The 25,182-nt window shown below is 56.8% G+C and overlaps 1 protein-coding gene across 2 annotated transcripts; it reads right to left on the bottom strand.

Annotated features, from left to right (window-relative positions):
- Positions 1-360: 360 nt before the first annotated feature.
- On the bottom strand, positions 361-24,560 carry KCNH6 (potassium voltage-gated channel subfamily H member 6). Of its 2 annotated transcripts, XM_009190973.3 has the most exons (14): positions 24,408-24,560; positions 23,530-23,760; positions 17,635-17,796; positions 17,345-17,550; positions 13,632-14,057; positions 11,870-12,269; positions 8,906-9,105; positions 8,511-8,763; positions 4,700-4,893; positions 3,451-3,535; positions 2,996-3,103; positions 2,704-2,866; positions 1,847-2,033; positions 361-1,502 (listed from the first exon to the last, which is right to left on the bottom strand). In XM_009190973.3, the coding sequence occupies exons 1-14, from the start codon at positions 24,481-24,483 to the stop codon at positions 1,209-1,211; spliced, it is 2,985 nt and encodes a 994-aa protein (XP_009189237.1). In that variant the 5' UTR covers positions 24,484-24,560; the 3' UTR covers positions 361-1,208. The 2 variants fall into 2 exon arrangements, with proteins under 2 accessions (XP_009189237.1, XP_009189233.1); XM_009190969.3 differs by lacking the exon at positions 2,996-3,103.
- Between the last annotated feature and the right edge of the window lie 622 nt (positions 24,561-25,182).

Below are 25,182 nucleotides of genomic sequence, written 5' to 3'. Positions count from 1 at the left end.
ACTGATCCCACATCTCTAAAATGGGGATAATAATATCAACCCCTTGGGGTTGTTCTGAGGATTAGATGAACAAGTATCTGCAGAGCTGTCAGCACAGTGCCTGGTACAGGGCGAGTGCTACCAAAGTATTGGCTGTTGTCATGATCCCCTAGGGCCACCAAGCCAGCACCTCCGCTTCCCTTCACCTCGGCCTAACAGCCCCAGGTTCCAGGAGCTTCTGGACCCAGCAGAACCACCTTCAGGTCCCCAACACACTAGATATGGTGGAGGGTAAGTCTCCAGCTCCTTACAAGAAGGGTTTGGAGAAAGCCACAGCACAGTCAAAGACCTGATGACCTTCAAATAAGTGACACACCCAGCCCAACATGAAATGTGCACTTTATTAGCTGTGTGACACTCCACTGCCCTCAAGAGACCCAACGTCACAGAACCATCGGAAGCAGAGGGCTGGAGGTCTGTCCTGACATGTCTACCACAGAAGACACCTCTATCTCCAGCCAGGTTGGAGTCTCATGGTAAGAGTGATCATGGTGACCAACCCTGGGCCTTGGTGCTGGGCCATGAGGTGCTGGAGGGTTTTGAGCTGGGAGGCTCAGAGCAAGGTACTCATGTAGATCAGAAACTTCTTTCTTCACTGCCCCCTCCATCCTGTAAGCTGCCTCCACACCTGAGACTCTCCCACCCTCCACCAAGCTTGCTGTTTAAATAGAGCCCTGGAGGAGGCTGGGATAAGTCCTGAGCCACTTCACCCACGCCATCCTGGCTCACCTGGATCAGCAGTTTGTAGCTACTTTAGGAGATTAGGAGAGGCCCATCTGGGAGGCTGTCTGCCTCCCCAAGATCCTCTTTTTTTTGAGACGGAGTCTTGCTCTGTCGCCTAGGCTGGAGTGCAGTGGCGCAGTCTCGGCTCACTGCAACCTCCACCTCCCGGGTCCACGCCATTCTCCTGCCTCAGCCTCCCCAGTAGCTGGGACTACAGGCGCCTGCCATCAGGTCTGGCTAATTTTTTGAAATTATTTTTAGTAGAGACAGGGTTTCACTGTGTTAGCCAGGATGGTCTTGATCTCCTGACCTCATTATCTGCCTGCCTCAGCCTCCCAAAGTGCTGGGATTACAGGTGTGAGCCACTGCACCCGGCCACCTCCTCAAGACCCTTAACTCTCACCTTGCCCACCTTCAATCCCCTCATGGTGTCTTTATCTTGGAGTTCAGTGGCCCCAACTCCCTGCAAATCCAGGATCTGAGCCATGTCTCTGGAAGTCCAGCTGCTTGGGAACAGAGCCAAGGTGTTCAGGGAGGGAGGAGAAGCAGGGACCACAGATGAGTCCCTGTACTTTCAGGGGATGCAGAGGTGAGGCCAGGGGTGCCCAGAGCCCCTCAGGCTGTTCCTCTTCTGAGGATGGTGCCAGAGTTTTGTCCGTTGCCACAGCCAGGTGAGGCATCCTGGGGGAGGAACTCCTGTGCTTTGGACTACAGTCGTCCAAGTCTCCATAGCTTGGGGTCTGGGAGGAGCAAGAAAGAGGGATGCACCCCAGGCCAGGCTACAGGTTAATCCACCCTGACTTCAGGGATGGGCTCAGACAAAAATTGTACCTGACCTTCCCACACCTCAGGGTCCTGCTGCCCTGGCCCCAGCTGCAGGCTCTGTAGTCACATTCTGGGCTTTGCCAGCACCTTGCCCAGGTTAACCCTACCATGACTCTGATCATAAAGGAGGTAAGCAGAAGCCCTGGCTGCTCTGGGGCCACAGAGGCTCTGGGCCTGATGCCACACTGTGACCAAGTCGGGCTAGGGAAGGCATGCAGCTGCTTCTAGGTAAGTCCCTGGGAATCCCCTCACCTCTTACCTGTGCAGGAGGCAGAAAGCCCTGGGGTAGCCTGGGCCCTGGACTCGTCATCTCCGAGGCTATAGGAAACAAGGCCAGGTCATTGGAGGCAGGGGCTTCCAGAATGTAGCTGGCTTGGCCCTGGGGCATGGGCTGCTGGAGGAGCTGCAATATGCGGCTGAGGTCTGAGGACACGCGGGACTCCAGCCTGCCAGACAGAACCCCACAGTCAGGGTCAGGGCTGGCAAGAGCAGTTCCTGAGGGCAGCTGTCAATCTTGTAGCCTGTGTGCTGTTCCTGCTAGATGGAATGGCAGCCTGGGGCCTACCTGAAGCTATTTCCTTACTGGGATCCTCAGCCCCTGCCCAGATTCCCCCGGTACACCCCTGACTCTAACACCACCAGTGAGCAGGCACCAAGTAGACAACATTCAGTCCCCAAGATGCTTTGACGTGGATGTTCTAACTATCCCCATTTCACAAAAGGGCAAACTAGCTTCAGAGCTGTTTAGTAACTTGCCCACACTCTTGCTGGTAGGGAACAGAGCCAGAATTTGAAGCTAGACTGCTCTGCCTGTAAGCCCCCACTCTGCCACCACAGCCCTGCCATCCATAGGACACACCCCCTTTCCCTTTCCCAGGACCTGTGGAATTTGTTTCTGCACATGCTTGTGCCCCTCCCCTGAGAAGCTCCCTTGGCATGTTCCAGAGTTCGCTAGGGGAAGTCATCGGGGGAACTGTGCCTAGTGACAGGCATGGGTAGACCTGCAGCTAAATGGCCTACCCCATTCTAAAACCCACCTGGCACCCCGTGATGTCTCTGAGTCACTAGGAGGGGCTACTCATGCCCAGCCCCCAGCCCTGGCCACAGCGCACTCACCTGTTCATCTGGGCCTGGAGCTGCTCTAGCCTGGAGCCCAGCTTCAGAGGCCAACAATCTGGGTCTCCCTGAGGGGTTGGGGGGCTGTGCCTTGGGGGTATTTTCTGCAGCAGCTCAGGCCAGAGGCCAGATGCATCTGAGATGCTCAGGGGAGGGGCTGCATCTGCAGGAGGGAAAGGGAAGTCTCAGATGGGCCCAGCTGGTTCCACAGGCCTGACCCTTCTCAGTAGAGCCCGTCCCCCACCCCCTACCTGCCCTGGGGACACAGGGTATGAAGAGTGGCTCTCCTCACCTGGGTGCCCTGGAGCACAAGCTCCTGCCCCCACGGAGTTCTGGTTCCCAGGACCCAGGAGGTGGTAGCCCTTGGAGGGGAACTGGGGCCCCAGCTCATGGGGAGACCCTGGCAGGGTGAGGACTTTTAGCGCTGGTTTCACTGCCCAGGGAGCTGCAGCCCAGTGGCCCCCTGATGCCTTGGTGTGGAACCTCAGGGGGCTGGCGAGTCTCCATACACCCCTGGGGGTTGCATTTGAACCACAGAGCCCTCACTCTGCCTCTGAGGACACAGGCCGTCAGGGCTGGGAGACTGGGGAGGAAGCAGGGCAAAGGTTCCAGCTCTGGGTCTAGAGAGAGCCCCTCTCCATTCATGGAGGGGTTGGTGCTGGGGAGGCAGGATGGAGAGGACATGGGAGGGGCAGAATGCTGGCCAGGGGCTGCGGGCTGGTGGGAGCGGGGGCTAGCTTTGCTCACCTGACTGGTTGTCATTGAGAAAGAAACCTTGGTGGTCTTGGCTGCCAGGAGCCTGTCGGGGGGATGAGTGGAGACCCCCGGCTGCCTTGTGGGAAACAAGAGGGTGAAGTAACAGGAACCAAAACTGGGATGGGGCCTCTTTGTTCTTCCCTGCCCTCACCCCATGGTGCTGTCACAACTAGGTGAAAGCGTGACAAGCAGCTGGGCACAGCAACGATGCCCTGGGTGGCTTCCTGCAGATGGCCCAGGCCGCAGAGACCACACTCCTCCTGTCCTGGTGCCCAGCTGCTAGGCATTCTGGCTGCCTGATGGCTGGGGCCCCAAGGCAGAGTCCTTACCAGGTGTCCCCTGTGCAGATTGTGGGGGTGGGGGGAGGGGAGATACTGAGGAAGGGGTGAGGGGATGGTGTGGGGAGGGCTGTCCACAGCCAGAAAGCCCACCCAGCTCCATGCTCAGGAAACTGGGCACAGGGCCCACGCCAGCAGAGTCCTCCCCCGAGGTGGAGGGGGAGGGGTGCCGGGGAAGAAACAGCCCAGGCTCTGTGTTTCCTGGCCAGGTGCACACTGCCTTCTTCCCATTAGTTCCCTCCTCTGTGATACCCTGCTCTGGGCATTCCAGGTCGGTCCTGGCTGTCTCACTCCTTGGCAAGCTTGATCTCCACATGGCTTCTCCTTTATACCTTTGTGACTTTGGCTATTTTACTTTGTGGCTCTTTATTTTTCTTGAGTTGTCAAAATCTCCTCTACTGAGGGATAAGTGTGAGAAGAGAGACAGCTTTGTCACCTCTTGGCAGCCCCTGCCTGGCACTGTGAGCCCTCTGGACGGGAGGCACCTTCCTTTTCAGCTTGGTGTGGTATGGTGGGAATGTCTGGGCTTTGGAGTCAGACAAATTAAATTCACATTTTGGCTCTGCCGTTTACTAGCTGAATGGCTTTGGCCAATTTATTTATTGTCTCTAATCTTCAGTTTCCTCATCTGGAAAATAGGGATAGTAATACCATTTGCAAGGAGATCATGTAAACGAAGCCCCACCCTTAGCACATAGTCAGTGCTTAATAAATAGTAGCTATCCTTATACTTAGCATGACGCCAGCCATGGTAGGCACAGAAGAAATCATGGCAAAGGTTGTAGGATGGGGTTGAAAGGAAGGGTATTGGTCAGATGGGTGCCCTCAGGCCAGGCAGGCCCAGCCCTCAGCAGGCTGCCTGGGCATTTCTACCCACCCTGGCCCACCTGGCCCTGACTCACGTCCCGCAGGTTGAAGGTGACCTCCAGCTTACTCCAGAAGCTGTCCGCAAAGGCCGGGTACATGTCCAGCACCTCCAGCAGGTCTGCCCGCTGGATCTTGTGCAGGTCGCAGTAGGTCAGAGCCCGCACGTCTGCACTGGACTTGCCTGGCCGGGCATGGAGGCTGACGGGCTCCCCAAAGATGTCATTCTTCCCTGCCAGCCAGAGGGGTGGGAGTTTCTTCAGGGTCTGGCTCCATGCTCCCTTATGAGGGTCCTTTGACCATGACCTCCCCCAACCTCAGACATCCTTCTAGGCTGGGGCCTGCTGCCCAGGATCGAGCTCTGCCAATGATCCATGGCTGGATGTGCTGGCTGTGGGTGGCAGGGTGGTGGTGGTGGAGTGGCTGTTCTCTTCCTGTGCCCTTTGAGCCACACAGGCTCCTCTCACTCTCTCCAGGCCCTTCAGAACCACCATCCATCAGAATCTCCCTCCTGTAGCCCACACTCTTTGGCACAGTGGGCAGGAAGGGACCCTAAAGCCTCAATGTCTGTCTCAATGTCTTCCTGCTGCTTGGCCTGCCGGTGCTGTGGAGCAGGGTGCAAGGAACCCAGGGCCAGAGCACCTAACTCCGCCAGGGCAGGGCCAGAGGCTTCTCTTTGTCTTCCCACTCCTGATTGTGGGGCCAGGTAACCAGCATGGCCCTGGTGGAGGAAGCCTGGGGAAGTTACTCCCCCTGTCTGGACCCCAGAGTCTTCATCTCTAAAATGGGTAAAACCTGATCTGCCTTGCCAACCCCACTGGACTGTTCAGGGAAGCAGATGAGGTGATGCTTGAGAAAGTGACTCAAAAAGCAACAGGCAGCTGGGCACAGTGGCTCATGCCTGTAACCCCAGCACTTTGGGAGGCTGAGGCTGGTGGATTATTTGAGGTCAGTAGTTTGAGACCAGTCTGGCCAACATGGTGAAACCCCATCTCTACTAAAAACAACAACAACAAAAACAAAAATTAGCAGGGCATGGTGGCCTGTAATCCCAGCTACTTGGGAAGCTGAGGCAGAAGAATCGCTTGAACCCGGGAGGCGGAGTTTGCTGGGAGCTGAGATTGCACCACTATACTCCAGCCTGGGCAACAGAGCGAGACTCTATCTAAAAAGCAAACAAAAAACAAAACAAAACAAAAAAGCAAGAGGCACCTGACTAGGTCCATGCAAGACAAGGCGGAAGGATGTCCCAGGGTAGACATGGGTGATGCTCAGGTATGTGGCAAGGGTACTGGGCCCTCCTGGTGCCAGGTGCTGTGCTGGCCAAAGGATATAAATATAAGATGTTGTGCCACCCATAAGGACCCCCTCAAATCCCTGCAAGATAGGTACATAAGCAGCTAACAAGTTTACAGCCTGATCTGTAGAGCCCTAGAAACAGGAAGAACCAAGAGTTATGGGGCCATGGAGGAGGGAGGGGCTCCTCCTGCCAGGGGTGGCAGGGACAGAGAGGAGGGAGCTTACAGAGGAAGAGAAATGGGGGCTGTGTGGAGAGAAACAAGGACTGGCCCCCATGATAAAGGCAATCAGGGCAGAAGAAACAGCATGTGATCAGCACTGCACTGTCAGAGCCCAGGGGTGGACAGCCCCGGGCCGGGGTGCCACAGAGCATGACTGCTTTGATTCCCACTCCCCCAGGAAGTCCAGCACCCTCAGCCTGGTGACACTGTGCAAGTGGCACTAACAGTTTAGCACAGAGGGATGGGTGGAGGCTGGGATATGTCCCCACAAGAGAACAGGATCAAAGGGCATTCACAGAAGAGAGGGCTGAGGCCTGGAGAGGGAAGGGGCTCACTAGGGCCACACATGAAAGCCTGAAGCTTGAAATCTGGGCAACACTATTATGTGATGGTTTTCCAGTAGATGAAAGATTCTGATCTAATATCTCTTTCTACTCAGGACAAAATGAGAGGTTTCATGTCTCTGACTGAGACTTAAATTGGATTAACTTCTTAATTATTAATAATAATTATCATCCCTCCCATGTGATGGCACTTTTTTTTTTCCCAAGATGGAGTCTTGCTCTGTTGCCCAGTCTGGAGTGCAGTGGCATGATCTTGGCTCACTGCAATCTCCACCTCCTGGGTTCAAGCGATTCTCTGCCTCAGCCTCCCAAGTAGCTGGGACTACAGGCACCTGCCACCACACCGGGCTAAATTTTTGTGTTTCTAGTAGAGACGGGGTTTCACCATCTTGGCCAGGCTGGTCTTGAACTCCTGACCTTGTGATCCACGCACCTCGGCCCCCCAAAGTGCTGGAATTTCAGGCGTGAGCCACCACGCCCCCAGCCGTGGACGGCACATCTAAGGTAGGCTGGGAGTGAGGGAAGGTCTCATACAGAAACCTATGCCTAAGCCCAGCCTTGGAGGACAACTGGGATCTGCCGGACTGGCACAGGGTAGGGCGCTCCAGGCAGAGTGGCAGCACATGCAAGGGCACAGATTTAGAGAACTCTAAGTAGTTTGACTGGAGCATGAAGTACCAGGCGGAGGGTGGTAGGACAGGGTGGTCGGATTGGGATAACTGGGGATGCCACGCATGGACCATGGGAAGCCATGGAGAGATCTTGAGCAGAAGAGACAGATGTACAGATGTCTCTTTCAGGTCACTGGCAGAAGATAGAAGACAGGCATAGGAGTAAAACAGCTGTAGGGCCATGGGAAAGGAGTTCCCAACACCTTTCCAGGAAGGACCCAAAGAGGGCTGGATCCAGGCAGGGACAGGGAGACAGGTGTGAGATGGGGAGGTATGGACAAGTCTGGCTGGTGGACAGTGGGCAGGAATGAAGTAGGATGCCCCCTTGGCTGACTGTGGCGTGGGCAATGGGCAGATGCTTCACAGTGATGGGATGCTGAAGCAGCTGGTTTTGAGGAAAGGTGATGATTTCAGATTGGGATACTTTGAGTTTGATCTGCTCATAGAATACTAAGGTGGCCATGCCCAGGAAGAAATGGAATATTCTGGTCTAAGGAGACAGCGGGGTGAGGACAGAGCTCTGGGGATCCTTGTGGTACAGGTGAAGGCTGAGGCCATGGGAGCGAGGAGCAGGCCCAGGGGAGGGTGTCAGGTGAGGAGAGGAGAGCAGATCACCAGCAGGCCAGAGGAAGCAGAGGGAGAAGGGAGCCTGAGGGGTACCTGTCCAGAGGGGCTGGAGGATAGCCAGATCATGGGGACCAAAGGAGGGTGAGCCTGAAGTTGGGGTGGAGGTGAAGTCATGGGGCAGGCAAGGAAGATGAGAATCTAGGAGAGGACCCTGTGATGCTCAGAGAGGTAAAGTGACTTGCCCAAGGTCACACAGCAGGCATGTGGCAGAGGCTGCTTGTGACCTGTCTGTCCCCCTTGCCCAGTGCTCATACCCTTCCTCCAAAGTGTCTGGCTATCCCTGTGTCTGCACTGAATGAGACTGGGGTCCCCAGCCAGGGAATCCCCCTCCACCCAGAGAGACCATTGGCCTTTCTCCCTGAACTCCCCAAGAGTGCAAAAAGGTAGGAAGACCTGCCTGGGTTTCTGAGTCACACTGACAGCCCTGGAATCCCTGCCTGGCCACAGACTAGCATGATCTCCCTCAGCTTCAACTTCTCTCTCAGGAAAATGGGACCTCTGGCAGAGGGCTGTTTTAAGGATTCAGGAAGCTGGGTATATATCTCTCCCGGGTACATGCTGTGCACGTTGCTGGCCAGTAGAAGTAAAATCCTCATCAGGAAGAGGGTGACCTGGGCAGGGCATCTTCAATCCCGCCGCCTTCCATCCAATCCCCAACACAGGCCTGGTCCACTCCGCCTGACCCACCTAGGATGGCCACGACCACGTCGTCGCGCAGGATCTCGATGGAGCCTCGGGAGATGAAGTAGAGCGTGGAGAGCACATCGCCGAGGTGTACCAGCGTGTCCCCAGGCGGCGCGTGCGTGGTCTTGAACTTGACGGCTAACGCGCGCAGGCAGCCCTTGCTGGCTCCGCTGAAAGCCGGGCAGTGCTGCAGCAGCGCGCGGTGCAGGTGCAGGCAGATGTCAGCCTGCAGGCACTCGGGGAAGCCCTTCAGCACCTGCAAGGCGGGCGGCCAAGTCCAGCGGGGCGCGGCCGGGGTGGGGCTAGGGGAGAGGGTGGGGAGGGCTCTGGGGACGCCCCGCCCCGCCCCCGCAGGATCTTGGCCTCCCCCGGGCATTGGCCAGAGCGGCGGGGCTCACCGCGTTCATGTCAATGCCATTGGTGTAGGACCAGGCGTGCTGGAAGTACTCCTCCAGGCGCTGGCGCAGCGGGTTGGGGATCTGGTGGAAGCGGATGAACTCCTTGACGCGCAGCATCTGCGTGTGGTAGCGCGCGGTGCCCGAGTACAGGCGCTGGATGATCGCGGACACGTTCCCGAAGATGCTGGCGTACATCAGGGCTGGGGGCGGGGCGGGGAGGGGAGTGAGCTCCTCCGCGGCCCCACTGGGCCTGAGCTTACCCGGGCCTTCCTCTTTCCAGCAGCTCCCTGGTGAGGGACCCCTCTGTCCAGGGAGAAGTCAGGAGTGACCAGGGCAGAGCCAGGGCACATGGGGAACAAAGGCCCCTGGGCTTCCTGCCCTCCTCCCTATGCCCTGTGCCTCTTGGCATCTTACTGGGCCCAGCGGTCAAACACCCGAGAAGAAAGAAGGAAGGCAATGGATTTTTGTTTTGTTTTTTTTTTTGAGACGGAGTCTCGCTCTGTCGGCCGGATCTCAGCTCACTGCAAGCTCCGCCTCCCGGGTTCACGCCATTCTCCTGTCTCAGCCTCCCGAGTAGCTGGGACTACAGGCGCCCGCCAACTCACCCGGCTAGTTTTTTTTTTGTTTTTTTTTTTTTTTTTTTGAGACGGAGTCTCGCTCTGTCGCCCAGGCTGGAGTGCAGTGGCGCGATCTCGGCTCACTGCAAGCTCCACCTCCCGGGTTCACGCCATTCTCCCGCCTCAGCCTCCAAGTAGCTGGGACTACAGGCGCCCGCCACCACGCCCGGCTAGTTTTTTTGTATTTTTTAGTAGAGACGGGGTTTCACCGTGTTAGCCAGGATGGTCTCGATCTCCTGACCTCGTGATCCGCCCGTCTCGGCCTCCCAAAGTGCTGGGATTACAGGCTTGAGCCACCGCGCCCGGCTGGCAATGGATTTTTAAAGTTCAGATCTGCTTTCTCCTTTAAGTTGTAAAAATACAATGAAAAGAAAAGTCTCCGCCGGGTGTGGTAGCTCAGGCCTGTAATCCCAGCACTTTGGGAGGCTGAGGTGGGCAGATCACCTGAGGTCAGGAGTTCGAGACCAACCCAGACAACATGGTGAAACCCCGTCTCTACGAAAAAAATACAAAAATTATCCGGGCGTGGCCGGGCGCGGTGGCTCAAGCCTGTAATCCCAGCACTTTGGGAGGCCGAGACGGGCGGATCACGAGGTCAGGAGATCGAGACCATCCTGGCGAACACGGTGAAACCCCGTCTCTACTAAAAAAAATACAAAAAAAACTAGCCGGGCGAGGCGGCGGGCGCCTGTAGTCCCAGCTACTCGGGAGGCTGAGGCAGGAGAATGGCGTAAACCCGGGAGGCGGAGCTTGCAGTGAGCTGAGATCCGGCCACTGCACTCCAGCCCGGGTGACAGAGCCAGACTCCGTCTCAAAAAAAAAAAAAAAAATTATCCGGGCGTGGTGGTGCCTGCCTGTAATCCCAGCTACTCGGGAGGCTGAGGCATGAGAATCGCTTGAACCCAGGAGGCAGAGGTTGCAGTGAGCCAAGACTGTGCCACTGAGCTCCAGCCTAGGCAACAGAATGAGACCATCTCAAAAAAAACAAAAACAACAAAAAAGAGCAATCTCAATTTCTTGTTTTCACCCATTTTCTTCCCTTGTTTTTGTTTTTTTGGGCTTTCACATCTCTAAATACTCTGAACATGACAACTCAATCTATGTGTAAAATTCCATGCTGCCTCTTGTGTTCCTAAACTAGGTATCTTGGGAGGCAGGCAGCTGGGAGCAGGGATAGAGAGCAGCACAGCCTTGGAGCCGAACCCCTCGGCTGGGATCCGGTCACTCGGACATTTCCTAGCTGTGTGCCCTCTGGCAATTTAGCACTATCTGGGTTCTTTCTTTGTAAACTGGGCTCAGAAGGAAATGAAATGTGGGCTTTTGTAAAGGGTTTAAAAGAGTGCCTGGCAGAGCTGGCTTCATGTGTGCAACCCGTGTGGACACACGGGGCCACATGCTGAGAGCCCTGCATTTGGTTTAATACTCTGCTATCACTGTCGAAAAATTCTTTTTTTTTTTTTTTGAGAGGGAGTCTTGCTCTGTCACCCAGGGGAGTGCAGTGGCGCCATCTCGGCTCACTGCAAGCTCCGCCTCCCGGGTTCAAGCTATTCTCCTGCCTCAGCCTCCTGAGTAGCTAGGATTACAGGCGTGCGCCACCATGCCGGCTAATGTTTGTATTTTTAGTAGAGATGGGGTTTCACCATGTTGGTCAGGCTGGTCTCAAACTCCTGACCTCATGATCCGCCCACCTCGGCCTCCCAAAGTGCTGGGATTACAGGCATGAGCCACCGCAGCCGGTGAAAAATTCTTAATAATTTTTTTTTCTTTTTTGAGATGGAGTCTCACTCTGTCACCTAAGCTGAAGTCAAGTGGCACGATCTTGGCTCACTGCAACCTCTGCCTCCCAGGTTCAAGCGATTCTCCTGCCTCAGTCTCCTGAGTAGCTGGCATTATAGGCATGTGCCACCACACCTGGCTAATTTTTTGTATTTTTTAGTAGAGATGGGGTTTCACCATGTTGGCCAGGCTGGTCTTGAACTCTTGACCTCGGGTGATCCACCTGCCTTGGTGTCCCAGAGTGCTGGGATTACCAGACTTGAGCCACCACACTTGGCCGATTCTTAATAATTTTTAAACAAGGGTCCCTACATTTTCATTTTGCTCTGGGCCCTGCAAATTATGTAGCCTGTCTTGGTGCCTGGCAGATAGCATAGACTGTGTGGGTGTTACATTTTGTGTACAATTGGTGCACACGCCAGCAAAAATTCATTGTGCTGCACACTTAGGATCAGTGTACTGCATGAATTGTTGCTATGTGTTATGTTCTATCTCAGTACAAAACTACAAATAAAATTTCACAGGTAAGACCAGAGCATGAAGTTAGGCCATGGCATGAGGTCTCACTCACAGCCAATGAGCATGACGCAGATGGAGAAGACCTTCTCGGAGTTGGTGTTGGGTGAGACATTGCCGAAGCCCACGCTGGTAAGGCTGCTGAAGGTGAAGTAGAGGGCTGTGACATACTTGTCCTGCACCGAAGGGCCCGAGGCTGGGTCGCTGCCGTTGTAGCGCTTGCCAAGCTGCACACCCAGGCTGTCCAGCCAGCCGATCTTGTGTTCCAGGTAGGGCCGCTCCACATTGCCGATGGCGTACCAGATGCAGGCCAGCCAGTGCGCAATGAGCGCAAAGGTGCACATGAGCAAGAAGAGCACAGCCGCCCCGTACTCAGAGTAGCGGTCCAACTTCCGTGCCACGCGCACCAGCCGCAGCAGCCGCGCTGTCTTCAATAGCCCGATCAGGGTTGTGGTCTGGAGGGGTAGGGAAATGGTAACAGGGCTGGGGTCAGCCCTTGGATGGGTGCACTGAGGCCTGCTTTTGTTCACTCATGCATACAACCACATAGTCATTCAACAAACCTTTATGGAGAACCTGCTCCGGGCAACGCACTTGGCAGTGTGGCACGGTATGGGACATTAAGGATCTCAGCCTAAAGCTCAAAATAGTGTTTTGGTTGCTAGGACAGAAGTCCAGTGGGAGCACAGAGGAAGAGGAGGTCAAGTCTGCAGAGGCAGGTCAGGGGAAGCTTCATGGATGAGGTGACGCATGAGGTGAGCCTAGAGAGAGGAGGCTAGGGCTCCAGGCAGATGGGAGGGAGAGGGAAAGGGCACTCCTGGCTCAAGGAGCAGCATGAGCAATGGCACTGAGGTGTGAAGTGCGTGGCCCACATGGGAAACCGAGCGTGGCACTACAGCCTGGTGCGCATATGGAACATGGAGGAGCAGCGAGAGCCGTGCCCGGGAAGGGCAGGGCGGGCAGGGGCCCTGTGGGCTTCAGGGTCCATCACCAGCTTGGCTTCTATTCTGTAGGCCTTGGGGAGCCATTGAAAATTCTGAGGACCCTGTACATCCCAGAAGGTGGAACACAGGGTCAAGTAAGCGATCTGAAACTTGCTGTGGCAGTTGTGTGGAGGGGCAGGAGGCTGGCAAGTTTGGTGATGGGACACGGATGAGTACGAAGACCACTCAGTGTCCAGGTGGGGGCAGGGGGGTAGGAGGGTGGATTTGCTGTGTCTTACGGGGGCTTGGAGGAGAGGAGCCCTGCTGGACACCCCCTGCTGGACAGGCTGGGGTGAGGAGGGGGTACTGGAACACAGAAGGCAGAGTCGATTTCAGTGAAAAGCTGATCCTGAGGAGAGTGGGCAAGAGGAGACCGTGGAACTGGAAGCTATGAGAAAGACATGTAGATGCCTTCATGTCACCTATGGGCAGCCAGGTGGGCATAGTGGAGGGCTAGGGGGTGAGGTGGGACCCAGGGTGCACTGGGGAGTGGCCTGGGGATCCCTTTCTCCCTCCAGGGTGAGTGCAGTTTGGAAGTGAGCATGAGGGGCCGGGACCACATGAGTGCCCATCCTGGAATGGGCAGCCTGCTCCTCTTACCAGGGCCTACTCGGAGAGGGGGCAGAGGGGCAGAGGCCTGGGGGTGCAGCCTCGGCAGGTCCTTTTCCAGGGCTGGGAGGTGACATGTTAGGGGCCTCCTCTCCACCTCCCCGTGCTTCAGCAAAAGTGCCCAGTGCCAGGTATTCTCCGCACCTAGTGCTGTGCAGCAGGGAGGGCTTGAGGCCAGCGTGCAGAGGACAGCCACAGCTGCTGGCCTGGAGAGGGTCTGCTCACCTCATCGGAGCCTGTGCGGAAGATCAGGAGGTCAAAAGGGATGGCGGCCACCATGTCGATGAGGAACCAGCCCTTGAAGTAGTGGACGGCGATGCGGCGGGGGTGGCTGACCACCTCATCATTGGTGTTGACGTAGGTGGTGCGGAAGTTGATGACGATGTCCACGACGAACATGATGTCCACGATGAGATCCACCACAGTGAGGGGACTGCAGGTATATCCACAGGCCCCACGCCGCGATTCGTCCTGGTCGCTGAGCAGGAAGGCAGCTGAATAGGGTGTGAAGACAGCCGTGTAGATGACCAGCAGCAGGATGAGCCAGTCCCACACGGCCTTGAAGGGGCTGTAATGCAGGATGGTCCAGCGGTGGATGCGCGGCGCCTGCAGCTTGTACTCGGGCAGCACATCCGCGCCCAGGGACAGGACCTAGGGGTGGGGCCGAGGGTGGTCAGGTCGGGGGCAGCCACAGCTGGTGAGACCAGCCTAGAGGGCTGAGGCCTGGGGAAGGTGTAGTGGGAGAGGGTGGATGACCATGGCTCTGGAGGGCAGAGGGGATGAGGGAGAGACAGGGTGGGGGATGTCTGAGAAGGCAGGTTCCTAAGGGGACAGATGCCTCGGGAGGAAGTGCAGAGAAAGGAGTTGGGATGCAAGAGGAGGGGTATGGCTCTGCCCCATAGCGACCCCAGGTTTGATGCTCACAAGCTGCCTTGGAAACATTCTGGAGTGGGTGGAGCCAGGGCAGGGGAGGGCTAGGCCCATGGTCATCTGTGGGCCCATTCCACGCAAGAGCCCACTGAAGGGGTAACTGGTGGGCTGATCCTCTCTGGTGGGCTTGGGAGGCCCCCTGTGGTCAGGGTTCCTGATGGGAACAGGTCACCCCTAGAAGAGCGTCTTCCTTTCTGAGGGCCCTGGGGAGGCTGGACCAGTGAGTGCCCTCTCTGGGACCAACTCAGAGCCTCTCATGGAAATAGTCCATGGGGTAGGGGTGCAGCCAACCTGGACCCTCAACAGGTCCTGGGCAAAGGAAAACTGACTCCTCCCCACACATGTCCAAGAGTTTGGAACATCACCTTCTGCAGAGACCTCACTTCTCCCTTCTCCCCTCCCGCCCCCACCTCCAAGACTGTGATCAACCCAGGAGCTCTAGGCCCAGCTGCCCAACACGAGAGGCAGCCAGGGCATTAGGAAGGGCATGGGTACTGAAGCCAGGCCTCCCCGGTTGAATCCCAGGTGTGACATGTGCTATAGGTGAGCCTTACGCAAGTTTTGTAACCTCTGTGAGCCTCAGTTCCCTCATCTGCAAAATGAAATCACAAAGGACAACAAAAGCCACGGGTAGTGAGGAAATGAGATGCATCTGTTCTCATGTAGTTAGTGAGATGCATCTATTCTCACGGAGATGGCACGCGCCGCTCTACACAGCAATTCCCCGTCCACCCTCCTGCTCCCTCATCCTCATCAGACACTGCTCCAGACAAGGATGGAGCCGGAAGGGTGTTCCATGGACCTCCTCTCCCACCAGATGAGATCTGGTGGATGGTTCAGGTTTAGGAAAATTTGCAATGTAAGGTTTGACCTTGGAAACAAAATCAATTAGGAGGTGGGATCACAATAAGGCAGATCCATTTGGTTTCAACCAGAGGGTCCCTATCTGACATCCAAACCCTTGAGCGCAGCTACCATGTCCCCACCCTGCAGTGACCTGCTCAGCCTTGAGGCCTCACTTCGTACTTCCCCAGGAAGCCCCCTCTGAATCCACATAGACTTGGGCTCTTTTTTTATTTTCTCCCTGTCCCTGTATCTACCCAGCTGCATGGTGGTGCTCCACTGAGTCATGGGCTCACTGAGTTTGGCTCCCTTGCCGGCCCTCTCCTCCCTGTGTGCCCAGCTCTTGGTCCACATGAGCTCTCAACTGCAGGTCCCTGAATGAGCACCGGAAACTGGGGCTCCCTAATCAGGAGCAGCTGCCGTCACACCCTGGGTATCAGAGGCCGCTAGGACCCTGTTAGGGTGAAACAAGGCCCTTCCCTAGGCCTGCCTGGGTGGGGAGTGGGAGGGAGACAGAAGGAATGGTGGGGGGTGGTTTAAAGTAGGCTGAGAGGAGAGTTCCTCAGCTCCTCAGGGCCCCCAGACAGGGGGACCCCCAAAATCTCCCACTGCCTCCAAAGCCAGCTTGAGGGCCCTTTGTGGCAAAGCCCACCCTGCCTAAGTCCCCCAGAGGTGCAAGGCCCTCAGGACACCCAGGCTCTGGTGTGAGGCCACAGCCGTCGAAGCTCTTCAAGTTCTGGTTGAGGCCGATGTGACTTCCCTGATCTGGGTCCTCGCCTGCCCTTTCCCCTGAGATCTGTCAGGCACCTCCCTGGACCTAAGACCCACATGGAGTGGGGGAGTGATGCCAAGAGGGGCCAAGCTGAGGAACAAACAGGGGCAGGCAGATTGGGCAGGTGCCGGGACTGTGGGCCCAGCCAGGCCTGGCTGTCTTCACCAACTACTTTCCAGTCTAACAGCCCCCACCATGGCAGCCACCAACAGTGGCATCAACCTAAGATGCCCTGGGGTAAGCAGCTGGGGAGCTTCCCAGGGTCAGGCCTTTGGGCCACTCTGCCTGACCTCATAGGGCACAGTCCTACAGCCTGGCGTCCTGCCCTCCTTGGGATCCTTGAGCTCAGTGAGGTGCTGAGTGGTCTTCCCCACACCTGGTTCCAGCAGCAACTGTGCTTCAGGTGAAAACAGGCAGGAGGGAAAAGAGCTGCCTCCAGCCCCAACACAGGGACAGCTGGGAAAGGAAAGCTGGGAGCAGGCCACTCTGGGCTCTGCATTGCTCAACCTTGGCCTGGACCCCTGGCTATGGCTTATAGCTTTGTCTGTCTCCTGGGGCCAGAACTACTCAATGTCAAATGGGTCCCCAGAGACCATTTAGTCAATGTCTCTCCTGCACATGAAAGCCCTGAGGTCTAGAAAGGGGGCTGGTAGTTTCCCTGGCCAAGATCACACAGGGAGTCAGTGCCAGGACTGTGGTCACTGGAGCCTCCAGCAGGGCTCCTTACATTTCCCTCTGGAATGGTTAGGCCTTCTTCCAGCCTCATGAAAAAGGACAGCAGGGTGAGCTGGAGCAGAGGACCCACGGAAGCCTGCCTTGGGGTGGCCAAGGAGGAGCTGCAGGGGTCCTTCAGGGCCTGGCCCCCAGGAAGCTGATTAAAGATAGCTGGAGGTGCCAGCCCTGCCCTGCCCCACCCTGCCTGTGTTCACATTAGAAGGAAGTAGGGAGGGTGGCTTTTGTCTCAAAGGCAAGGGGATGGCACAAGGCTGGGACCCCCCCATGCCAGTTCTCTCAGTTTGGCCCTGGCATGTCACCTCTCTGCCTTTCCTTCCCTGTGACAGGCTGAGCCTTGGGCAGGACCCCGTGGTAGCCTGCATGTCCACTCGCTGCCCTGGCTTCTCCAGGCCTAGGCGTCAGCATCGTTCACAGGCCCTGCTGACCCCAGCCTCCTCTGGCTCCAGGAACTGGGCACAACGGCTGTGACCTCAGGCAGACCTGTAGGTCTTTAAGTCTCAAACAGGACAGGACACCTGGGGCTCGAACCAGATATTAGAGGCTGGACAGGCAGGATCTCTTTACCGGCCAAGGCCGCAGAAGGGCCTGGGCCCAGAGCCTGGGAGAGGACCCTGGAGGCCTGGCACAGCTCCGCACACCCTGCTCTGCAGGCCCGCACCTGGGTGACCTTCTCAGTAACGTTCTGTGTCCGCTCCACCACCTTATGGGGCGCGATGATCTCAATCTCCGTGGTGGAGCTGGAGCGATGCTTCTCCAAGTTGAACTCCACGAAGTTGAGCGTGAACTGTGGGATCTGGCTGATGGTCCTGTACTTGCCCCTGCCTGTGCCTGGCCCTGGTCCGCCCGGCCTGCCGTGAGAGCCCTCTGAAACCAGGGCCAGAAGTCAGAGCAGCCAGGACCAGGGGACCCTCATGCGTCCCTCCCACCACCACCTTCACCCTGCCTCACCGGAGCCCAGGAAGCTCTGGGACAATAGGCGCTGGGACAAGCTGCGGCTGCTGCGCTTGGCCAGGAGCTGGGCCAGGTCCTCGAAGTTGAGGATGAACATGATGACAGCCCCGTCCTCATTCTTCACGGGCACCACGTCCACCAGGCAGCGGAAGCTGGAGGCTGCAAACACCATTGGGGGGATGGGGAGTGGGCCCTGAAGGAGTCCCCTCCTGCAGTGATCTGGCTAGGGAAGGGGCTGAGTGAAGGTCAAGTGAAGGGCAGCCACTGGGGTGAAGAGGCCTGGACAGTGACCAGAGCTACTGGGCACAGGGTGGGTGAGGCTGCGCAGCTGGTGCTCCACCCACAGGGCAGAGGTGGGGAGAGCAGCTAAGCTGCTCATTAGGAGATAAGGTAGCATCAGATCAGGCCCAAGTCCACGCTCGGCCATCAGCTCAGAGCTTAACCTCAAGGTCTGCTTCTGCTGTAATTAAAGCTGAGCAGATGGGGGTGGATTAAGTGGGGAGGTGAGGCTGGGCATTCTACCCCATGGAGTTGGGTTGGCCCTGGGCTCTCTTCCCATATTCCCATCCTGCAAAGATGCCCTGCTCCTGTGATGCGGGGAGGAATTCGTTGTTGAAAGTACACTAAGTGCTGGGCATGGGGCCAGCTGGAATATTTGGCCTCAGGAGGTCCTTGAGGGGCAGGCATGGACCCCCATTCTGCAGAAGAGAGCCTGGGGTTCTCAGAAACTGACTTTCAAGGGCTGGGAGGGAGTATGGAGAGAGGATCCCTGGTTTTGCAGGACGCAATAGCTTGGAAAAGGGAAGGAACTTGTTTGGGAGGAGGGTGCTGGGGCCAGAACCAGGCTGCTGCTCTGGGCCTAGGAAGAGTGTGAGGTCCCAAGGCAGGGCTGGGCCCAGGGAGTAGGCAGAGCAGCGGCCTGGGCACCACAGAGGGAGGAGGATGTCCATGTGGGGACAAGGCGGGCCCCTCCAGCCACCTTTCCCATCATCTTGGGCAACCCACACCCAGCAGCTGGCTGCCCTGTGCCTCTCAGGCCATAGACTCTGCCCCTCCAGGGTCTCGCTGCAGCCCCCTTCGGTGGGTGGAACAATACCAGTTAAAATGTCCCATACCTGGTCAGGCGCGGTGGCTCATGCCTGTAATCCCAGCACTTTGGGAGGCTGAGGCAGGCGAATCACTTGAGGCCAGGAATTCAAGAACAGCCTGACCAACATGGTGAAACCCCATCTGTACTAAAAATACAAAAATTAGCCGGGCGTGGTAGTGTGGGCCTGTAGTCCCAGCTACTCGGGAGGCTGAGGCAGGAGAATCGCTTGAACCCAGGAGGCTGAGGTTGCAGTGAGCCAAGATCATGCCACTGCACTCCAGCCTGGGTGACAGAGGGAGACTCTGTCTTAAATAAATAAACAAACAAAATACCCCATACCCAAGAGCCCCAAGCCGGGCACCTCATGAGCACCCTCTCCATGGGAGTCCTATGTCCCTCAACTCAAACTGTTGGCAGGTGTCAGGCCCAAAGGGCAGGATCCTCATGGGGCAGGGGCCGCAGGTGACCATGCAAATGAGAAGGCAGAGCTGCACTCCCTGAGGGCAGGTTAGGCTCTGCTTCACCTGTCCCAGGTGTTGTTTGTTGACTGAGTGGATGGAAGCCAATGTTTGGGGGACGCAGGCCGGACGCTGGTGGGAGTATCGCTGCTGTGGAACTCACTGGAATGACTCTCCACCAGACTCCTTGTTTCGTCCTCAGCCCCTCCTCACAGCCATCAGAGCTGGGGTACAGCTGAGCCACCCCTATCCTCCCTCTCGCTTTCCTCCCCGGGGAGTAGGAATCTCCCGTATTGGATTTCTGGACTCCCAGGCACCAGGCAGCCATCTACCATCTGCTGCCTGGGCCCAGGGGAGACATCCACGCCGGGGAGAGGTGCCTGCCTGCTTCACCCACTCCTGGGCGCACAGTGCTACAGGCCCAGACTCCCAGGCCCAAGCCCATCACTCCAGTCAGCCTGGGGCATGGCGACACTTGGACGCTGAAACCTGGATAGGGAGCCTCCTTGGCCAGTGGCCTGGTACACTGCTCCTAAGACCAGATTATATTGTCAATCTTTCTGGCACTGCAGAGATCTGGACTGGCAGGGGTCGGGGAGAGGGCAGAGCTGGGCAGAGGGGCAGAGGGCCTCCAGGCTCTCTTAGCTGCTGGGGGCTGCCAACACAGTCTTGGAGTGGCTGCACCCAGCAATTGATGTTACTGGAAAATTGATGCAATTGGAAAATTGTGGCTGGGAATGGACCAAAGACCAGCCCTTTATAGCAGTGAGGGCTGGGGCTGGGGTGGGGTGTCGGTGCATGGTACCCCATGCCCCGCCCCCATACCTGCGGCCTGTGGGGTAGGCAGACAGGAGGCTAGGAGGATTTGGAAGAGTGCAGAGCATTCTTCGAATGCCCCAGGCTGCCCCAGGCTGTCCTTGCTTACCTGTGGCTCAGAGCCCCTACACAATAAAAGCCCACATCTAGGTGACCAAAAGTGGGTAAGTATAACATCTCAGGTTATGCCCAGGAGTGGCAGTGTTCCCATGCCCTCGCTGGGGCCCTGGGGGAGGAACCACAGTCTCTGCCCGCTGTTTCCTTTCAGGAGCTCCTCCCAGCACCCACCTCTCTGACCAAGGGCAGCAGGTTTGTCTGCCCCCTGGGAATTCCCATTCTTTCTTATCTGCTAGGTTTGTACTTTTCTTAGCAAAGGCACCCCACTTCTCTCCCCTGAGACACACCACTTCTCTGTGTTCTTCTCTCCCTCTTGAATGGGCTCCTTCCTTCAGTTTCCCAGCACTCACAGCCTCCTTGTTTTCTTCACCTCTCTCTCCTGATGCGCACCCGATCCAGCACTGTGGTGAGCCCCCAGGGAGAGGCTGGTGCTACAAAAAGCTGCCACTGAGAGAGTGGCCACTGCATGCCACCTCCTGGCTTGGTCCTCCTGGCATTCATGGGTGTGCATATGGTAAACATGGGGGGAGGGTGGGGGCAGACAGCAGCCCCTTGTCCCATCCTCATCAAGAGCTGAGGACTGGAGAAGTCCCAGGACTCCTCTGACCTGGCTTGGGGATTAGGGGACTCTCTGGTTTGGGATCCTCAAGAAGAGGACCCAGGAAAGGCAGGCTGGGGTGGGCTCTCAGGCAGGTGCCAGTGCAGGGCAGGCATGGGTGACAGTGGGGGGATCTGAGTGCTCTCCTTTCTTCCTTCCAAACTCTCACCAGTTCTAGTCCTGCCACATCCCCATTCCTCCTTATCTGTTAGGTTCTCACCACTCCTAGCAAAGGCAAATAGAGGAAGAGCCAGTTTCCCAGGGGTCTCTGAGCTGTCTCCTGTGGTATTTTTGCCAAGTGCCCTGGCCTCTTTGAGCCCAACTGTCTGTAGCTGCACAGCATGGAGCTATGTGAACACAAACCCTCCACTTTGACTTCGAGAATTTTCAGTGGATTACCCCTTTAGAGGAAAAGAGGATTATGTATAAATCAGCTAGAGATCTGCTCAGGACCCCTTCCCACCTCCCTGGAGTTGGGGGTTGGGGGGGAAGGGAGGTACTGTCCAGGGAGGAAAGAAATCACCATTAGGATGCCCCTCAGCAGGACTGTAAGATGTACGTGAATATAGTCAAAAAAGGATCATGTGCCAGCCTGGGCAACACAGTGAGACCTCCATCCCTACAAAAAATTTAAAAATTAGCCGGGTGTGATGGTGCACACCTGTAGTCTCAGCTACTCAACTACTCGGGAGACTGAGATGGGAGGCTGCAGTGAGCTATGTTCTTGCCAGCCTGGGTGACAGAGCAAGACCCTGTTTCAAAAAAAAAAAAAAAAAAAAAAAGGATTATATGCGGTCTGTGGTCAGAGTGGACCTTAAGGTGAACATCAGTTATCTGAGCACAACATCCTTCCCTTGGTATAATGCAGGCCAGGAAGCTCACTTTTCTGGGTTTCAGGACAATTTCAGGAAGGTTCAGGTAATCAAAGCCTTGGGCAATAAGATAGGGAAGGGCCGAGGGTGAGATGGGAGTAGATTGGGACTTATGGAGCACAAGGTATGTGGGTAATTTCCCATTTTCACTGAGGGTCTGCCCCCAAGACAAGGTTCCTAGGTTCCCTTCTGAGACCTGAGGACTCCCACAGGATTCTGATCTGAGTCCTGATCTCAGGGGGCCAAGGCCAGGCTTTGACTTCTGCCCTCTGTCCAGATACCTGCAGGGTGCTGAGGGGACCCCAAGAGCCATCACCTGACATTCCTAGGAGTCTGGGATCAGGTATAGCTCTAGTGTCAAGGAGAGGAAAAGAAAGGACCTGCTGTACTTCGCCCCCCCATTTCCTGCTGTCCATCCTGTTCCCCAGGACCCTTCTCACTCCCCTGACTGCCACCTCCTCTCTGCAATGATGTGAGGAGGTGAGGTCACAGCTTTTAAAAATATTCTGACTTCATTAACCCTGTGAGTACTGCCACACTAAGCTAGATTCTTCCCAGTCCCCCCCGGCTGCCCCTGCCTGCTGTACTTCCCACTGCCACTTACTCAAGTAGCAGCAGCAGGAACAACCAGGACCTACCCGAGAAGCTGTAACTCTGAGAAGCCTGCAAACACACACACACACAGGTATACACTTGCAAGCACACACACACACAGAGGCACACACATGCAAGCACACACATGCTCATGTTTCACACACTCCAGGCCCCTGAAACCTGGGCTCTCAGCACTCCTCAGTCCCGATCCAGAGACATCCATTCTTTATCTGCACTCAGGTGGCCTCATGCCTGCCTTCCCTGGGTACTTCTCTCTCCTGAGCACTTCCTTCCCCAGAAATCCTGCCTCTAAACACAAAGACACCTGGGGTCCTTTCTTTCCTCTTGGGATTACTCAAAAGAAATCTCTGAGGGAGGAATCCAGAGACTTGGGTTCCAGTCCCAGGTTGGACTCTAGCAGTGGGATCTTGGGCAAATCCCTTCCACATCTATGAAATGAAGGGATTTACCTAAGCCAGTGGTTCCTAAAGTAGGCAGAACATCAGAACCACCAGAGAGATATTTCCGAATATACCCGCTTGGCCTCATCTCACACCTTCTGAGTCAGCCTCTCTCTAGAGAAAGCATGTTTTAGGAAACATGCTCTGGGTAATTCTGATGCAGAACCAGGTTGGGGGCCATTGATTCAAGAGATTTCCAAGGACATTCAGGCTCTTTTCCTCGTTCCCACCCATCCTGCCAGGTCCAGTGAGGACCCTGTGGTCCTGGGGAGTGGGGGAGGGTTTCCAAGGGCTGCTGAGCTCTGTCTTCAGTCCCTGACCTATGCTTCTGTTCTGCTTGCAGTATGCTCCAGCTGGCAGTAACAACCCAAACGCCATCTGAATGAGCCTCCTGGTCAGGGAAAACTCCAGACCCTGTCTCCCCAAAGAGCTAAGACTGGATGAGGCAGGCCCACCCCACTTTCCCAGCCAAAAGCCGCCATGCCTTGCCTGGCCACAGAGGCCTTGAGGAGGTGACTCTTCCTCTAATCCCTGGAGCAGACGGAGAGGAGGGAAGGTTAATTTCCATCCCAGCTGCCTGACAGCTGGGGCTGACAGTGATAGAGTGGAGATCCAGGAAACCAGGGACACAAGGGAGGGATGGCAGAGTGGGAGGCCCTGCCCCAGGCCAGGACCAGTGGGTGGCCCAGCCTGATCCCTAGCTCCTGCAAAGGACCTCAGAAGGCGTCATATCCAATGCCTGTGGAGGAACCAAGGCCCCTACAAGAAACAGGGTTTGTGCAGGCCCTTTGGATCCTGGGTCAGTGCCTTCTCCAAGGCCACCCTGGCTGGACAAGACAGAGGGCCAAGCCTGCCCTGCAAAGCCTCTGGCCTGAGTGTGCCTCACCATCCTTGCGGTAGTAGAGGATGTCCACCTTGCACTCCTCAGCCCCCAGCAGGGCCTGCGCTAGGCGAGACACAGCGCTGCTTGGTGTGTTGGGGCCTGTGAGGAAGTCGCAGGTGCAGGGTTGCTGCATCACCTCCACTCGGGAGTAGCCAAAGAGTTCACAGAAGCCATCGTTGCAGTAAATGATGGCGCAGTTCTCCATCTGAGCATTGGCGATCAGGAACTTCCGACCTGGGGTGGGAGGTGGGAGGCAAAAAGTCCATGGGAGCCAGGATCCGGAGGCAGGGAGGGAAAGATCATAAGGACTCTTGGGGGCAGTAAGGGGAATTTAGGCAGAGGAGCAGGGCAGTGACCAGAACGAGGGAGGGAGTCAGGCCTGGGGATTGTGGGAAGACTAGGGCAGTGAGGGTCATGAGGTGGAAGGAAGGCCCAAGGCCTCCTGGAAACAGGAAAAGTGTCAGAAAGGGAGGCAGGCATGTGACCAGATGGGGGTCTGGCCTGGGAAAGCTCCTGGGAAGACCAGCGCCAGGATATGAAAAGGAAGGAAAGGAAGGACTCAGGAAAGCCTCTGGAGGACGCGGGTGCGGGGGCGGGCAGTGGCTGGAAGGGGAGGTTCGGACTTGGGGCACCAAGGAAACAGCTGGGGGTGGGGAGGGAAGGGCTGCACCCTGCTCCTTGTGTTCCAGAAAAGAGGACAGCATTTAAGGCGAGCGGGTCCCGCTGGAGGAGAAGGTGTTAGGGACATCAAAGGAAGGATTTTGCATTCAGTACCTGGCACTCACCACCTTGCCCAGTTAGAAGTTAGTAAAGGGGTCCGGCCCCCGCTTTCACGGAACCAGGACTCCAGATCGTCCCCCCGCCCCCATACACACACTCACTTTGGCCCTCGAACTTGCGGATGATGGTGTCCAGGTAAGTGTTCTGGGGAGCAACGTGGCCCCTGCGGACCGGCATCTTTCGGCGGCGGCCCCTGCCGGGAGCCACAGGCGTCCCCGGCTCCCGGCGTCTCTGTCTGTCCTCGGGCTCAGCAGCGTCCGGCTCCGGTGGGCGCCGCCCCCGGGCTCCACGCCCCGCCCGCCAGCCTGCGTCTGCCCTCCCCTGCCCTTCCCTCCCCACTCCTGCCCCACCTCTCCTTTCCTTTCCTGCGCTCTCCTGCCCTCCGCTCGCCTCCCTGGCCCGCGCCCTCCTCGCCTCCTCTCCTCTGAGACGGCCCGGGAGCTGTCCTCGCCTTGGTGCTGAAAGAAGCCGCGCGCCGGCAGCGGAGAGGGGGCCGCTGGGCGGGGCGGTTTCTCTGGGACCTGACGGGGCTGGGGCGGGGCCTTGCATCCTACGGGACAGGGCGGGGCAGGGCTGGGGTCCCGGCCCTGGAATAGGGCAGGTGTTCTCTGGGAAGCTGCTTCTGTTCGTGTCCCAAGGGCCAATGGCCTCAGCACCTCTTGGATCCCCTCCCAGTACCAAAGGGAATCTCCCTTCCCAGTGCAGGAAATCTCCCAGGCAGGAGGGGGGCTACAGAAAGGGTTGTTAGGGGCCTCAGGTGGTCTTTGGCTGAAGGCTTTCTTCCGGGTCTGTCCACTGGGTCCGACCCTGGCAATGATACCATTAGGCCTCTGGCCTGCTCTTACAGCAAGTGACCTCCAGCTCAGCTGAGACCTA

Source organism: Papio anubis, chromosome 17 (genome assembly GCF_008728515.1).
Source record: "Papio anubis isolate 15944 chromosome 17, Panubis1.0, whole genome shotgun sequence".
Taxonomy (NCBI): domain Eukaryota; kingdom Metazoa; phylum Chordata; class Mammalia; order Primates; family Cercopithecidae; genus Papio; species Papio anubis.
This window is presented reverse-complemented; position numbering and strand designations above follow the sequence as displayed.